This window comes from Pogoniulus pusillus, chromosome 35, assembly GCF_015220805.1.
Source record: "Pogoniulus pusillus isolate bPogPus1 chromosome 35, bPogPus1.pri, whole genome shotgun sequence".
In the NCBI taxonomy this organism is placed as follows: domain Eukaryota; kingdom Metazoa; phylum Chordata; class Aves; order Piciformes; family Lybiidae; genus Pogoniulus; species Pogoniulus pusillus.
In genome coordinates, this window is record NC_087298.1 from 13,148,152 (window position 1) to 13,164,281 (window position 16,130).

At 54.4% G+C, this 16,130-nt stretch overlaps 1 protein-coding gene across 1 annotated transcript in view; it reads left to right on the top strand.

The window, feature by feature from the left end:
• Positions 1-16,130, top strand: part of RAPGEF1 (Rap guanine nucleotide exchange factor 1) — a 91,430-nt gene that overhangs the window by 21,830 nt on the left and 53,470 nt on the right. Inside the window, exon 2 of the mRNA XM_064170855.1 lies at positions 13,731-13,870. Coding sequence (XP_064026925.1) covers positions 13,731-13,870 — 140 coding nt within the window. The remainder of the gene's footprint in view (positions 1-13,730; positions 13,871-16,130) is intronic.

A 16,130-nucleotide genomic window follows, 5' to 3' on the forward strand; every position in this document is an offset into this window, starting at 1 on the left:
GTAACAGAAGTTTTCTCCTGTTGGTGTGGAATTTCCTGTGCCTGAGTTTCCATCCATTGCCTCTCATCCTGTCACTGGAAAGAGCCTTGCCCCATCCTCCTGACAGCCACCCTTAAAGAGCTGTAGACATGGCTCGGGTCCCCTGTCAGCCTTCTCTTCTCCAGCCTAAAGAGCCCAGGTCTCTCCTCCTGAGAGAGGTGCCCCAGCCCCAGGTGAAGCAGCTTGGCCCAGATCAAAGCCTTCTGCAGGGTTTGAGACATCTCCCAGTCCCTGCACTCTTTGCAAGAGATGCACAGCTGGGTTTCAGGTTGATGAAGAGTGATGGCACATTTAGTGTCTCCAGGCTCTCCTGAGTGCAGAGCTGCCCAAACTGAAGCAGGAGAGAGATCTTCATCTGTCATTCTTCTCCAGAAATCAGCAGTTCAGAAGCAGCTGTGGCCAAGAGGTTTATTTGCTGAGTGTCTGAGCGGAGCTGCTGAGTACACAGGGGAGGAGGAAGGCAACGTTTGTTTGTTTGGGGAGGGAGGCAAATCGATTTGGTTGTGCAGATTTGTAAACAAGGTAGGAAGGAAGGGGAAACTTCCCCTAAACACAGGCTGAAGTAAACGAGGTGCAAGCTGGGACTGGGAGTCTCGGGTAGTCTTGCAGGGCCTGCTGGAAGAGTGCTGCTTGTGGGCAGCAGATGTTTGTGGAGGTCCTGCAGCTGAGTGGCTGCAGTGTTCCCCTCCTCTCAGCCATCTCCTCCAACTCCTGCCTGTTTCTGCCCAGCAGCTCTCCTCCTCTTCCTCCTTCCTCCCCCCCTTCCCCCTGCCAAGAGTTTTCAGATGAGAGAAGCTAGGAAGGTCTTGGGGCTGCCATTTTGCCACTTGGTTGGTTGTTCTTGCAGCATCTCAGACACTTAACCTCTGAGGTGTTTCTTAGCTGCTCTGGCATTAGGTAGCAGTTACAAAGCCATGGTTTTGAACAAGGCTGCCACAAAGCTGAGTGCTGGATGCTTCTTGTGCTGCAAAAGGAGATTAATAAACATGGCCCCAGGGCAGCTCTGTGATTGCAGCAGCTCAGGGCTTGGCTGTTAGTTGGAATCATTGAATGGTTTGAGTTCAAAGGGACCCTAAAGATCATCCAGCTCCAACCCCCTGCTCTGGGCAGGGACACCTTCCAATAGCCCTGGTTGCTCAAGGCCTCACCAGACCTCCAGGGATGAGGTGTCCACAACTTCTCTGGGCAACCTGAGCCCAACTCTTAACCCAGCACAGTGAAGTCCACCACTGGAGCCATGAAGTTTGCTCCAGCAAAAGAGCTTCCCCACAGTCCCTTGCAGGGCTTTTAGGACACCAAACACCACTTCTGCCACGAGCCTCCCTCCATCCCTCTCTCTGTTCCCCCCTTGGGATCCATTTGCAGTCCTAGGGATGTTGTGGTCCCTCCATCATCCCACCCCCACTCCCTGCTGCAGGGTCACTCCTCTCCATCACTCCTGGCTGCTGTCCTCATCCCCCATCCCCATGCAGGACCAGGAGGGTGATCTGCAGCATTCCTTGGTGCCTCACTGCAGTGTCATTGTTCTGACTCCTTGGGAGGACCCAACTGAAGCCTCAAAATCTGGCAGGGATGAAGCTGTGCAGGGTGGCTGTGTTTTACCAGGTGGTAGGGCACAGAAGGTCTGGCTGGGAGTCACCTTCTGATAACAGCACCAAAGGTATTTTTATAACCATCTCTTTGTGTCCTTCTGAACCCAGCTGCTGTGACACACTAAATCCACCACAGAAATCAGGTTATTGAATGCTTTTCACAGTGAAAGAGCAGAAAGTTAATCACACTGAAGCTTTGACAAAGCAGCAGGCTTGGCCTGACCGACCAGGCAGTGCCCTCTGGGCATGATGAAGCGTGGCCTGACCTGACCCTTAGCCCTCCTGGAGCTGCCAGACCCAGCACTGCCTGTGTTGGGGCCTCGTGAGCTGAAGCTTCTCCTTACAGATGAGTTGTTTTCCAGACAGCCCTCCTGAGCTCCAGAACCACTGCTGGATGTGCCACAAGCTGAAATTGGTATTGATTCACCTTTCAGAGCTGGGTGGTGGCATCACCACACAGCTGTGTGTTGGGTTCCAGAGGCTTAAACAGCTTTGACAGTTGTGGCTTTGCTGCTTTGTCAGACCCAAGAGTTGCTGGAGCTGGTCCAGAGAAGGGCAGGGAAGCTGGGGGAAGGGTCTGGAGAGCAGGGCTGGTGAGCAGCAGTCAGGGAGCTGGGGGTGTGCAGTGTGGAGAAGAGGAGGCTGAGGGCAGTCCGCAATGCTCTCTACAGGCCCTGAAAGGAGGCTGGAGCCAGGTGGGGTTGGTCTCTTCTCGCTGGTATCAGGTGATAGGAGGAGAGGAAATGGCCTGAAATTGTGCCAGGGGAGGGTTAGGTTGGCCATGAGGAACAATTGTTTTGCTGTGGAGTGGTCAGGGATTGGCACAGGCTGCCCAGGGAGGTGCTGGAGTCTCCATCCCTGGAGGTGTTCAGGAAACCTGTGGACTCTTTGGGATGTGCTTTAGTGGCCATGGTGGTGCTGGGTTTGAGGGCTGGACTGGATGATCTTAGAGGGCTTCTCCAGCCCAAACGATTCTGTGATGAAGGGATGAGTATCTTTACAGTAAGTTCTTTCCTGTGAGGGTGGTGAGACACAGGAATGGGCTGCCCAGAGAAGCTACTTCAGCACGAAACGAGCAGGGAACGTTCTAGCGACTGTTGCTGTGTTCAGAAGCCTCAAGTCCTCAGCAGGCTCAGCTGTGCTCCAGATGGAGTCCTGCAGATCCCCTTCACGTTTCTGCTGCTGCTTGTGCAGATCTGCTCGAGTTTGGCTCTGCAGACATTCATTCCTCTGCCTCTTTTTGGAGATTCTTTGGTCTGTTTTCAAGTCAGGATTTGCTGAGAGCGGGGAGAAGTGCAGGTGTTTGGATGTCTTCTCCCTCAAACTTGCTGTCTGCAGCAGCAGTGCAAGCAGGAGATCTGAATCCAGGCAGGAGGAGGCAGGATCCAGGAGGAAGTTGTCAGAAATAGTGGTTTACTGCTGAGGTAGTTGTGCTGTTTAGGTGCAGAAGAGTGCAAGGTAGACATCCCACTTAGCCCCTGAGCTGCCTCCTGCTTCCTGCCGTGCTGGGCTGGGCATGTGCTAATCCTAGAGCTAACAAAGAGGGGGGTTGTGTTTCCTCTCCCTCCTGGGCTGCTCAGTTCAATTAGCATCTCGGTTTCCCCTTGCTGGAGGCAGTGATGTTTCAGATGGTGCTCAGAGAAGACGAAAATTTCCTGCTGCCTGCAGGCAGGCAATGAAAGTGGTTTGGCTGCAGATCCTATCAGCTACAGAGCAGGGCATGGAGCTGAGGGTACGGCCTGCAGCTTCTTACCCCTTGGGCTGAGCAGCACAGCAACAGTGTCAAAGCAGCTGCTGAGCTGATTCCATCTGAGATTTCCCAGCTCTGCTGCTGCTGCATCACCTCTCAGACCTCTCATCTTGCTGTGTGCCTGGAGGCAGAGCTGCCCTTTGGGGAGCAGCACAGCAGAGCTTCCATGGGCAGCAGCTGGCGTCCTGCGCCGCTGCTTCGAGTGAGCAAGCAGCGTTAGGGAAGCTCAGCCTGGTGTTGCAGTGCCCGTCTAGGAGATGCTGGTGCTGGCTGAGATGTCATTTTTCATCCCCTGGCAGAGGTGAGCCCCCAGCAGGGTGCTGTGCAGGCATGTTTAATCTCCCCCGTTCGGCTCCTGAGCCCCGGGACACGGCGCTAGTCCCAGCTGCGAGCAGAGGCTTCCTCGCTCAGGAGTGAGCTCATCCCTGAACATGCATGGAAAAGAGCTTACATCACACTCTCACCTGGACTGCTGCCCTTAATCTGTGGTCCTTGCTAAAGAAGGAAACAAAATCGAGCATGTTTAAGCAAATTCTCTCCGTGTTTTGATCACATTTCTGGTGCTCAGCTCCGAGGGGTGTGGGCGGTGGCTTTTGGGCAAGGACTAAGGTTCCTCCCAAGCCTAGCAGCAAAGAGAGGCTTTGCAGTTCAGAGTGAATGTGCAAAGAGTCTGTAATCAGAGGTCAAGAATAAAGATGACTATAATTAGTAATGTCCAAAGCAACTGGAAATTGTCAGGCAGATCCCAGCCAGCTCCTCTCGTTTTTTTCCATTGCCTAATGAATGAGAGCTGAGGTTACCCTGCAGGGATGAAAGAGGGATGAGTTTTTCCCATTCCAAGCTGCTGCTGCGAGGCAGATGCTAAGCCAGGACCCTCCTTTACAACCTCGTTTTGCGGCTGCAGAACCTGCAGCCAGGTTGTGAGCACTTAGGCTTTCTCCCCAAAGCATCCCAAGCGCTGCTCTCCTCCTGCCGCCCGGCAGAGCGCCGCTGACGCCATCCTGTCACCGTGGAGATGCATAAACAGCCTCAGCAACAGCAGCGTCTAATCTTTCAGCTCTGACTTTCAAAGCCGACGGCCACAGGACTGAAACCCAAGCCTGGCAAAGGTTTTTCAACGTGGAAAGAGTCTAAACGTGCTCGAGTGAAAGGAGAGGAGGGGAGGCAGAGTTTTGAGCGGAGCGCGGTGGGAAGGCTCCTGCTTGGCCGCGGCAGTAGTGAATGGCAGGGCTGAGCCTCGGCTCGCAGCTTCCCGCAGTGACTCAGGTGCGGCGCAGGCAGACTTGTGCCTGCAGGGCTTTATTTTGAGCTGGCTGAATCACTGCCGCGGCTGGATCACACAGAGCCGCCAGACGAGTGGGGATGCCCACGGACCCCGTATTAAGCCATGCTTGGTGAGCAGAGAAACCCAGCACATTTCCCCACGGCCCCCTCTGCATCCAGAGCTGCTTGCTGGAGGAGCACAGCGGCCACGGCTTGTGCAGAGACACAGAATGGGAGGGGATGGAAGTGGCCTCCAGAAATCATAGCAGATCGTTGAGTCCAACCTTCCACCCAGCACCACCATGGCCATCAAACCATGTCCACATGGTTCTTGAACCCTTCCAGGGATGGGGACTCCACTGTCTCCCTGGGCAGCCTGTGCCAATCCCTGACCACTCCTGCAGGGAAGAGATTTTCCCTAAAGGATCACTGAGTCCAGCCCCACCCCCTCAGCCAGAGCAGGATCACCCAGGGCAGGTCACACAGGAATGCAGCAGGTGGGCCTTGAAGGTCTCCAGAGAGGGAGACTCCACAGCTCCTCTGGGCAGCCTGCTGCAGGGCTCCAGCACCCTCACAGCAGAGAAGTTTTCCTCATGTTGAGGAGAAACACTTCCTCTGTTCCAGCTTGTGTCCTGCTTCACTTGGCCATTGCTCCTTGGAGCTGGATTGTTCTTTTTCCCCCTTCAGGTTCTGGAAGGCTGCTTTGAGGTCTACCCAGAGCCTTCACTTCTCCAGGTTGAGCAAACCCAACTCCCTCAGCCTTTGGTCACCTGTGCTTCTGTGCTCCACAGCCTCCCTGGGCAACCTGTGCCAGTGTCTCACCACCCTCACTGCAAACAACTTCTTAACATCCAGTTTCAGTCTTCCCTCTGCCAGTTCAAACCCATTCCTCCTCCTCCTGTCATCACAAGACCGTGTCAGTAGTCCCCCCCCAGCCTTCCTGTAGCCCCCTTCAGATACTGGAAGGCTGCTATAAGGTCTCCTCGAAGCCTCCTCTTCTCCAGGCTGAAGCAGAGGGGGAGGAGGCCCTCCCTTGATCTGCTGTGCCTCCCGGTTCCCTTCAGCAGCCCTGGCAGCTCTTGCCCGGTGATGCTGCTGCAGCTGGAGATGTCTCATTCATGCTTGCTTGGAAAGGGAAGAAGAGCAGAGCCCTTCCAGCCCCAGCTGAGCTGCCTGACAAATACAAATGTTTTCCTTCCTCTGGTGGCCCCGGAGGGCGGCGTTAAAAATAACGAAGGCTGTGAGTCAGTGAGCAGTGGCGAGGAGCGGAGCCTGCCTCGGCGGAGCAGTTGGGGCGCTGGCAGTGCCCAGCCCCGGTGCCGGCTGCCGCTGGTGGCCGCCGAGAGAGCCGCGGGGCGGGCGAGGGCTGCGCTGCTGCCGGGGCTGGCTGCCCCTGGGCTGCCCTCCGTGGGCAGGGAGAAGTTTCTTTGGCACTCGAGAGCGATTGTTCGGTGCTCCAGCTGCCCTTCCTCCGCCGTTTTCCCCTGGAAGCTGGCGGCTCTCCTAGCCGCTGGAATCCCCCGAGAGGGACTTGGAGCAGCTTACAAACAGCTCCACCTAAGGTACAAAGGTTAGGGTGGGCAAACTTCCTCACGGACACTGGACCCTCCCCGGGTGGGTTTGTGTTTTGTTCTTCTTCCTTTCTGGATCCCCTACCAGGTCTTTTTTTGCTTGTTCCTGGATACATCTCTGTGCTTCGGTCCCTGGGGTGATGGTGGAGTTGGAGGTCAGCTGGCAGAGATGGAAGTGTAGGTCTGGGTGAGGCACCCTGGTGGTGCAGGCTCAGGCGTGGCAAGGGGAGTATTTTGGGGCTGTTCTGCCACATTCTGCCTTTTCCTGTGCTCAGGATCCCAGCTCATCCTGCCCAGAACACTGCACAAGTGCTGCAGATCAGCAGGTTTAGGCTTCTGGAGAAAGAGGGTGAGAAGCAGCAGAAGGCTCTTTGCTGCACTGTGCCAGAGCCCAGTTGCACACTGCAGGTGTGAAAGGGCTGCACTGGGCTTCTGCTCAGCTCTTTCTTCATCCCTCCTTCAAAGCCTCCTGCTCCCTCTCTGGCCTCATGGCTACACACTGGCAGGCAGAAAAGAGAGGGCCCCCACCAAAAATTCTCATGTCTCCAGCCCATTGGTGAGCTCCCCCTGCCCTGGTTCTGCCTTGGCTCTGCCAGCTCTGCTCTGGAGGAACTTGGCTGGTGGGAGATGAGCTTCAGGTTAGAGCAGCAGTCCTGCAAGGCTCAGAGGCTTTGATTTTCTGTCAGCCACTGGGATTCTAAAGGTTGCATTACAGCAGAGCCCAAAAGCCTTAGCCAGGGCAAAGAGCTCCCCAGATCTGTGTGCTCACAGGTATCACAGAGTGGCAGGGGTTGGGAGGGACCTCTGGAGATCATCCAGTCCAACCCTCCTGCAGATCAGGGGCACACAGGAGCAGATCCAGATGGGGCTTGAAAGTCTGCAGGGAAAGAAACTCCACAACCTCTCTGGGCAGCACCCAGAGAGTGAAGAGGCTTCTCCTGATGGGGAGGTGTGCAGCAGGTCCAGCCCTTGCCCTGAGGCTGGCAGGAAGGCTTTGGAACTGTAGCCACCTTCATACAGACCTGAAAACAGCCTGAGCTTTGCAGCAAGCTCCTGAGTTAGAACTGTAGAACCATGGATGTGGCTCTGAGGGACATGGTTTAGTGGTGACCTGGCAGTGCTGGGTTAACAACTGGACTCAGTGATCTCCAAAGTCTTTTCCACCCAGAACTATTCTCTGGCTCCCTCAGTCACCTCTCCTCCTGTGTCTTTGCCAGCAGAGCTGGCACTGAGGAGCCCCAGCCCCGCAGCTCTTGCTGGGCGTTGCACGACAGCACCAACCTCAGCATCCTCAGCAGAAAGGTCATTCTGAGCTGCACTCATTATTTTTTCCCTCTTGCTTCAGAAGTCTTAAAGTCGCTGTCAGCTGGGCTTGAACTGAAGCCTTGCAACTTGCCTTTTGTCTTCCAGAAATGATGGAGCCGAGCCCAGGGGAACAAATGCCATTTTAATGGGCATCGTTGTGTAACTCATTACATAAGTCACCTCTTGCCTTCAAAGGACTCGTGGCAATAGATGGCAGGAGCAGTTGATTAAAAATGTGCACAATAGCTTCATTATGACATGGAGAGAGATGGCTGCAGTTATTTTTACTCTGATAGCTTTGAAGTATGTGCATCCAGCAGAGGCCCAAATGGCCTTGGAGAAGAGAACCATTTGAGGGCTAAGACTTTGAGACTCCACTTTTGTCCTTCCTAATGAGCTGCAAGAGTCAGAGCCAGCTGGAAACTGAGCCATCACCCTTTGTCTCCAGAGCTGCAGGGGTTTGGGCTGTGAGCATGTACAGAGTGAGAGAAGGTGAAGGGTTTACCTTTTTAGGTGACAGGACAAGGGGAGGTGGCCTGAAATTGTGCTAGGGGAGGCTTAGTCTGGAGATCAGGAACAGTTTCTTTGCTGCAAATGTGATCAGGGACTGGAACAGGCTGCCCAGGGAAGTGCTGGAGTCCCCATCTCTGGAGGTGTGCAAGAAACCTGTGGGTGTGGGGACATGGTTTGGTGGCCGTGGTGGTGTTGGCTTGAAGGTTGGACTGGATGATCTTAGAGGGCTTCTCCAACTCAAGCAAGCTGAATTAAGCAGGTTGGAAAAGACCTCCAGGATCATTGAGTCCAACCTATCACCTAACCCTTCTCATTCACTAAGTGCCTCATCCAGCCTCTTTTTAAACACCCCCAGGGATGGGGACTCCACCCCGGGCAGCCCATTCCAATGCCAATCTCTCTCTCTGTCAAGAACTTCCTCCTCATGTCCAACCTGAACCTGCCCTGGCACAGCTTGAGGCTGTGTTCTCTTGTTCTGGCTCCTGGGTGCCTGGCAGAAGAGCCCAACCCCACCTGGTTGGCCTGGTTGGCTGAGAGGTTGTATTGGGAGGAGTGTGTGCAGCAGATCAGTGATTCCATGAAGGACAGAGTTCTGTGCTCTAAAGTCTGGGGGGGTTAAAAGAAATGAAGTCTCTTTTCAGTTTGGCATGCTCCAAGTACTGGAGCACTTCAGCAGTTGCCTTGCCTGTCCCTGCTGCTGGAGCCTGCCTGCCGTTGGGCTGTGCCACAGTGACAAGAGCAGGACCAGGAGGTGCAGAAGCAGTCAGGGGCTTATTTCCTCATCTCTGGACCCCACCGTGTGCTGGTGGCACAGGGCTGGCATGGGGAAGCTGGCAGATGGAAGGTCTGTTCTGACTGAGCTTTCACTTTGACTGTAAAGTAGAGGAGGTGCTGCTGGGTGAGCCTGGTGGCATTCACCATCCTGGGCCTGGGTTTCACTTAGTTTCTGATGTTACCTGAAGCCAAGTGGAAAGTGACTGTGGCAGGGATGGACGTTGGGCTTTGACTTGCTGGCTTTCTCCTAAGCAGCCTGGTTTCTTCACCCCCAAGCACATAAGCTGATTTATCTGCCTCCCTCTGTGCCTTTTAATCCTCTGTCGTTTCAAAGCTGCAGTTCTTTCCTCACCAGATTTAGCTTTCTGCCAGCAGAGCGGCAGGCAGCACCTCTCTGCTGGAGCTGCCACAGCCTGAGGTGGCTCCCAGCTCCCCGTGGCCTCCCCATTCCATCCTGGAGGGGCTCAGGCGTGCTGGCCAAGCCCCCCTGGCCGGGGCAGGCAGGTAGGGCTGAGGAGCTTTGCCATGGTGTGTGTGGTCGCAGCCCAGACGCGTGCCGGCCGGGGGGAGCCGAGCCCCAGAGCGTGGCAGGGCCATGACTCAACAGCTGGAGCATGTTCAAGCCAACAGAGCAGGAGCCTCATTAGCAGGGGGCTGGAGTTAGCAATGAGACCAGTGACGTATTACAACTTCCAGTCAGAAGGCAAGGAGCTGAAATCCATTGCAAAGTCGTTCTGAAGGGCTCTTTTTCCTCCCCTCCTCCAAGCTGTATGCAGCAGCAGCAGCAGAACATCCAGAGGGATGAAATAGGAGGGGGCAGAGAAGTCAGCAGCTCCTCTGCTGGGACAGAAACACTTTGGTACAGCAGCACTGCTTTGGTTTTGCCCTCTGCCAGTTGAAATCACTCTGCTGAGTTTATTCCCCTGCCTTTTCCTATTCATCTTATAAATGCCTGGCACAGGTTGAGGGTGGTGAGACCCTGGCACAGGTTCCCCAGGGAGGTTGTGGGGCACAGAAGCACCCAACATGATCAAAGATTACATTCTGTGCTTCTGTGCCCCACAACCTCCCTGAAGTTGTTCAGAACCAGGTTGGATGAGGCCTTGAGCAACCTGTTCTAGTGGGATATGTCCCTGCCTATTGGTTGGAACTGGATGATCCTTGAGGTCCCTTCCAACCTAAACCATTCCATGATAGCTGGAGCCCTCCTCCTGCTCACCAGAGAGGAGAAAGAGAAGTTGAGCTTCACTGGAGATGCTGTGTGGGGAGACACTGACTCAGCCTCTGCTCTGTTTAGACAAGTTCCTCACCTTTGTGCCTGCTTCCCATCTGCAGAGCAAGGTGAAGAGCTGTTTAAGGATGAGAAGGGGATGTTTGCACTGTGCTTGGAAGGAGAGGAGTGCTATTTTGAGTGCTGAGTGGAAGAGAGTGTTGAGTTGTGACTCATTTGTTTAACTGCAAACGCAGAAACCCCTGAGCAGATGAGATCTGGAAGAGGCTTCTGGTGGATGGGAAAAGAAGGTAGGAAAAAGCTGCCTTAATTTGGCATCTTCAAAGCAGGACTCAGCAGAGATTATTTTGGCCAATGTCAGCTGCTTCACTTCGTTAGGGCTATTTTAAGGAGTTCCTATTCTGCTCCAGCCACTTGCTCCTGTCCTCAACTTGGAGGTCTCTCTGTGTCCCCTTGGAGCATGATGTGGAAGTGATCCAGTGTTCAGTGGGGCAGAAGGGGAAAGAGTGTGGTGGTGGAGGAGATCTGCCCTCAGCAGAAGAGAAACTTTCTCTACTGACATCTCCTTTGGAGGTTCCTGACCACCCACACAGGATGGTTCAGCCCCAGAAAGGTGGGTAGAGATGTGTGGAGAGAAGAAGAAAAGAGAGACCTTAGAGAAACCTTCCACTATCTGAAAGGTGCCTTCAAGACAGCTGGGAATGGACTTTTTACAAGGGCTTGTGGTCATAGGAAAAGAGGGAATGGTTTGAAGCCTGAGAAGGGTAGATTTAGACTGGAGGTTAGGAAGAAGTTGTTTGCAGTGAGGGTGGTGAGACACTGGCACAGGTTGCCCAGGGAGGTTGTGGAGCACAGAAGCACCCAATGTGATCAAAGATCACGTTGGGTGCTTCTGTGCTCCACAACCTCCCTGGAGGTGTTCAGGACCAGGTTGGATGAGACCTTGAGCAACCTGTTCTAGTGGCAGGGGGTTGGCACTGGATGATCTTTGAGAGTCCTTTCCAAGCCAACCCCTTCCATGAATCCAGCTTCTGAAATCTTTCTCCCACATCTCTTATCCTGCCAAAGCAAACTCAGCACTGCAGGCAGCCAAAGGTTCTGTAGGTGCTGGACAATTCCCTTACTCAGAGTAGCAGCCTGTGGAGGAGCCAGATGCTCTTTGTTGGTGCTGCCATTATTTCCCTCTAGGTTAATTATGGTTAATTGCTTACCAGTTCTTGAAAGATTAAGTTCAGAGCCATGGCAAGCACCTGCAGGAGTGGGAACTCTACCATGGAGTGTGAAATGAATCCAAGTTCTTTGTGGGGAGGAGAGGACCCCAAGCAGCACTACAGGCTGGGGACAGAGTGACTGAGAGCAGTCAGGAAGAAAGGAACGTGGGGGTGGTGATAGATAGTAGCTGAAGCTGCCAGGTGGGCAGCAGAGCCAATGGCATCCTGGGCTGGCTCAGGAGCAGTGTGGGCAGCAGGACAAGGGAGGTTCTTGTGCCCCTGTGCTCAGCACTGCTCAGGCCACCCTTTGAGTGCTGTGTCCAGTTCTGGGCTCCTGAATTGCAGAGAGATGTTGAGGTGCTGGAAGGTGTTTGGAGAAGGGCAGCAAGGCTGGGGAGGGGCCTGGAGCACAGCCCTGTGAGGAGAGGCTGAGGGAGCTGGGGGTGTGCAGCCTGCAGCAGAGGAGGCTGAGGGCAGAGCTCATTGCTGTCTGCAGCTGCCTGCAGGGAGGCTGTAGCCAGGTGGGGTTGGGCTCTGCTGCCAGGCAGCCAGCAACAGAAGAAGGGGACAGAGGCTCAAGCTGTGCCAGGGCAGGTCTAGGCTGGATGTGAGGAGGAAGTTCCTGGCAGAGAGAGTGATTGGCATTGGAATGGGCTGCCCAGGGAGGTGGTGGAGTGGCTGTGCCTGGAGGTGTTGAAGCCAAGCCTGGCTGGGGCACTTAGTGCCATGGTCTGGTTGGTTGGGCAGGGCTGGGTGCTAGGCTGGGCTGGCTGAGCTTGGAGCTCTCTGCCAACCTGCCTGATTCTCTGATTCTATGACAAGAGCACTGTCAGAGCAGGGACTGTCTCCTGTGGTGACCTTGAGCACCCTGTGGAGCCAGAGAGGTTGGAAAGGTTTGGAGATCCCTTGGTGGGTGCAGAGCAGTGACGTTGGCAGTGGCTAAGTTTGGGTGCCAGCTGCTGTGAGTGATTGTTCAGAGGCCAACTGCTGGCTCTGGAGTTCTCTGCAGGGACCCAGGCTCGCAGTTCCTCCCTCCTTGGGCTGTTGGGCAGGGCTTGAACACTCTGAGAAACATCTTCTGCTGTAACTGGAGAGCAGGTCTGCAGCCAGCCTGGATTAATCAGTGCTGATGCAGCTTCTATTAATAGGGTTGGCTGCAAAAGTTTGGTCCAGAGGACACAACGAGGCAGAGTTTGGCGCCGGTGAAGGTGTTAAGAGCAGGGTCTTAACGCGCTGCCAGGAAAACAAGTTTCAAGGGGGACAGCCCAAGGGGAGGCAGCCCCAGGTTCCTTCCTCTGAGCTGTGGTTAGGTGACTGCTGAGTGTGAAGAGCTGTGCTTGTGCTGCAGGGGGCTGTTCAGCTCCTGGGTGCTAGATTTGACTCAGCAGCCCGTTCTGTTTGCAGGCTGCATGCTAAGGAGGTGGTGCAGTGCTGCATGCATGGGACTCGCTCTGACTCCTTGCTGCCAGTGCAGCTCAGCCCCCAAATGAGCTAAAAGACAATGAAAGCCACAGCAGAAACTCCTCTCGTTGGTGTAGTTAGGGAGAGCTTTGGTACCGTGTGCTGGGTTATCTGGGTCACCAGAGGGTGATTCAGGCCTTCACTTACTAGAGGCTCTTTGCTCAGAGTACATCCAAGCTTGCTCTCTGCCAGGCAGTTGGGTTTGATTTGGCTTTGTGGCTAAACAGATAAAAGCACATCTCAGCAGTGAGGAGGCTGCACATGGCACGGTGCAAACCTCTCAGACTTCTGCTTTTAGATATGAAAAGAGTGCTGCAAATAGAGGCCTGCAGAGGTGTGAGCAGCTGAGCTCCTCGGAGGCTGCCCCGGGGCTGAGGCGGTTCCTCTGGCCCCTGCTTGCTCTGCTGAGTGAGTGAAATCCGCTGGGGGTGACAAGGGCATTTGGCTGGGTTTTGTGCTCAGATTGTCCACCAGACCACATCCAAAGGTGATGCTCCCGAGTGGGCAGAGATCAGCAGCCTGGGAAGGCTGTGGAGTAGCAGCCACTAGTCCTGGGTCTCAGCAGACCCCTGCCTGCACACCCACGGTGCCTGCTGATCCCCAGCCAGGAGCTGGGAACAGCTCACCTCATCCCCTGGACTCAGTTGCTCATCTGCAGGAGCAGGACGATGATAACCTCCTCTGTGCAGTGCTTTGGGGTGTGCTGCAGAGGAGTGCTTTGAGGAGAGGTGGGTTCCCTTTCCTCTCCAAGGCACAGAGCAGCAGCAGTGCCACTCTGCAGCCTTGCTGCCTCCAAGGGGAAGCAGGAAAGGAGGATGATATTGTGGTTGGAAACACAATGGAGAGCCACAATTGGTGTTGTTGGGGCTGTGTTTTGTTCTCTTCACCCTGCTCCACTCCAGCAATGTGCTTAGTTGCAATACTTTCCATAGGCTGAGCTTCCAGGTAAAGCTGTAAGACAACATCTCTGCTTTCCATGCCCTTACCCTAACCCAGCACCACATTTCTGTGTCTTTCCAGATTCTGAGCGTTCTCATCTCTCCTCCTTCACTATGAAGCTGAAGGGCAAGTTTCATTCACCAAAAATCAAGAGAACCCCTTCCAAGAAAGGCAAGCAAGTGGACCTGGCAGTGAAAACACCAGAGAAGGCAGTCAACAAAGTAAGCACCAAAGGATGTGTTCTGCTGGTCCTGCTGGTACCTCAGTTGCTCAGAGTCCACTGTGTGGCTTTGGCCTCTGCAGGGTGCTGCAGGCTTTTCAGGCATCCTCAGAGCTGTTTGATGGTTAAACTGTGCTGTGCAGTACAAAATAAGAGCCACCAAGGCATCAGCTTCCCTCTGGAGAGCCTGCTGAGGTCTCCTTCCATAAGCATTTCAGTACCTCACTGTGGAATGCAGCCTGTGGCCTGAGGCATCCTCCCCTCTTGCACACCCTATGGCTGATGCTCACAGCTTCCACAGAGCTGCCTGCCTTTGGCCTGGGAGCCTTCTCAAAACCTCCAAACCCAGGCAAGCAAAGCCTTGACGTTGGTCCAAAGATGTGCTCAAGCTAATGACATCAGCAGGGAGAGTCTGACAGATGCCTTTGGGCAGCTGCTGATTCCAGCACACTCTTCCTCAGAACCAGAACGGTCCAAGCCCTCTCAGAGCTGAGCTCACCTCCTTTTTGCAGCACAAACCTGTCCAAGTGTCATCTCCTCTGCTGTCGTGACCTGATTATGGAGACCCTGGGCAGCCTGAGCTAGTTGGAGGTGTCCCTGCTCACTGTAGAGATGACCTTTGAGGGTCACTTAGTGCCATGATCTGGTTGATTGGCCAGGGCTGGGTGCTAGGTTGGGCTGGCTGAGCTTGGAGCTCTCTTCCAGCCTGCTTGATTCTGTGATTCAGGAGAGGATATGCCTGGATTGTCAGGAGGTTCTCAGTGGCTCAGAGACATCAGTTGACACACAGGAGATGTTCTGTCAGAAGACACACTTGATCAAACCAACAGCTTCCTTGCCTCCTTTCCTCCCTCTTCACTGCTTCAGATGCTATTTTTATACTCCTGAAGTAGATAATCACTGTAGGGCAGAATTAGCAATACCAAAAATTGATGTCAAATCACTGGGTGGAAGCTGAAGGTTGTGCAGACTTCTCCTCTCCCCTCTGTGCCAAGATGTGGGCAACACAGGGGGAGGTTTTTCAGAGTCTCCTTTTGTCCCTTGGACTTTGGCTTTGACTCTTCTCATAGGACATATTTAAAGTCCAGTGGTGCCCTTCTGCTCTGTGTGCACACTTAGAAAGGGGTTTAGATGCCAAAATGCCAGGAGGAAAGAGACTGCTCCAGCCTTGGGAGTGGGCTGAGTGCTCTGCAGCTCCCTGCAGCTCTCTGTACCCCAGCTTTGGGGATGGGCTGAGTGCTCTGCAGCTCTCTGTACCCCAGCTTTGGGGGTGGGCTGAGTGCTCTGCAGCTCCCTGCAACCCTTCTGGGTCAGCTCAATCTCCTACATGATGCATTTGTAACAATTATTTAAGGGAAAACTTTACAAATCCTGCAAAAATGACTCTGTGTCAGGCAGGGGAGTGGAGAGGAGGTGCTGGCTTGCCTGGATGTTTTTATCTTGGTGGGGAGAAGCTGGACAGGAGCCAGCAATGGGCACTGGCAGCCCAGAAGGCCAAGGGCAGCCTGGGCTGCATCAGAAGTGTGGCCAGAGATGGAGGGAGTGGATTCTGTCCCTCTGCTCTGCTGAGACCTCACCTCTCTGTCTGTTTATGTGGCCCCCAACACAAAGAGAGACATGGACCTGCTGGAGAGGGCCTGGAGGAGACCAGCAGGGTGGTCAGAGGGCTGGAGAACTTCTGCTGTGAGGACAGGCTGAGAGATTTGGGGCTGTTCAGCCTGGAGAAGAAGAGGCTCCAGGGAGACCTCAGAGCTGCACTTCAGTATGTGAAAGGACCTACAGGAAGGCCAACCAGGACCAAAGATGGCCAAAGAGAGGCAAGTTAAGCCAAGCAGAGCCAAAGAGAGCCAGAGGGTGCCTGGCAGCTGTGTCTCCAAGCCTTGCTGGTCTTCTACTTGCTGCTCTCAGCCCTGGACTGTCAGATTCAAGCCCTTCCCTCCTCTGGAGAGTGTCTGAGCTCTTGAGCCTGAAGCCTTTCTGCAGGCAGCAGTGGAATGAAATCCATAAGCAGCCATCAGAGCAGCACCTGCAGGCCTCCTTTCTTCCCTGCTGCTGGAGAGCTCTGAGCAGCAGACCATGGTCACTGCCCCCGGGGCTCCCTGACCCCTGCAGTGTGTGACCACTTCACCTGAAGTGCAAAACCTTCACAGGAGGGACTCAGCCTCTCCACAGCCTGCAGCAAACTCTGCAGTGGGGAGGGCACATGCCTGAGAAGTGGGAAATGCCATTTTTGACACCTCCAGGTTGCCAAGATGGTCCCC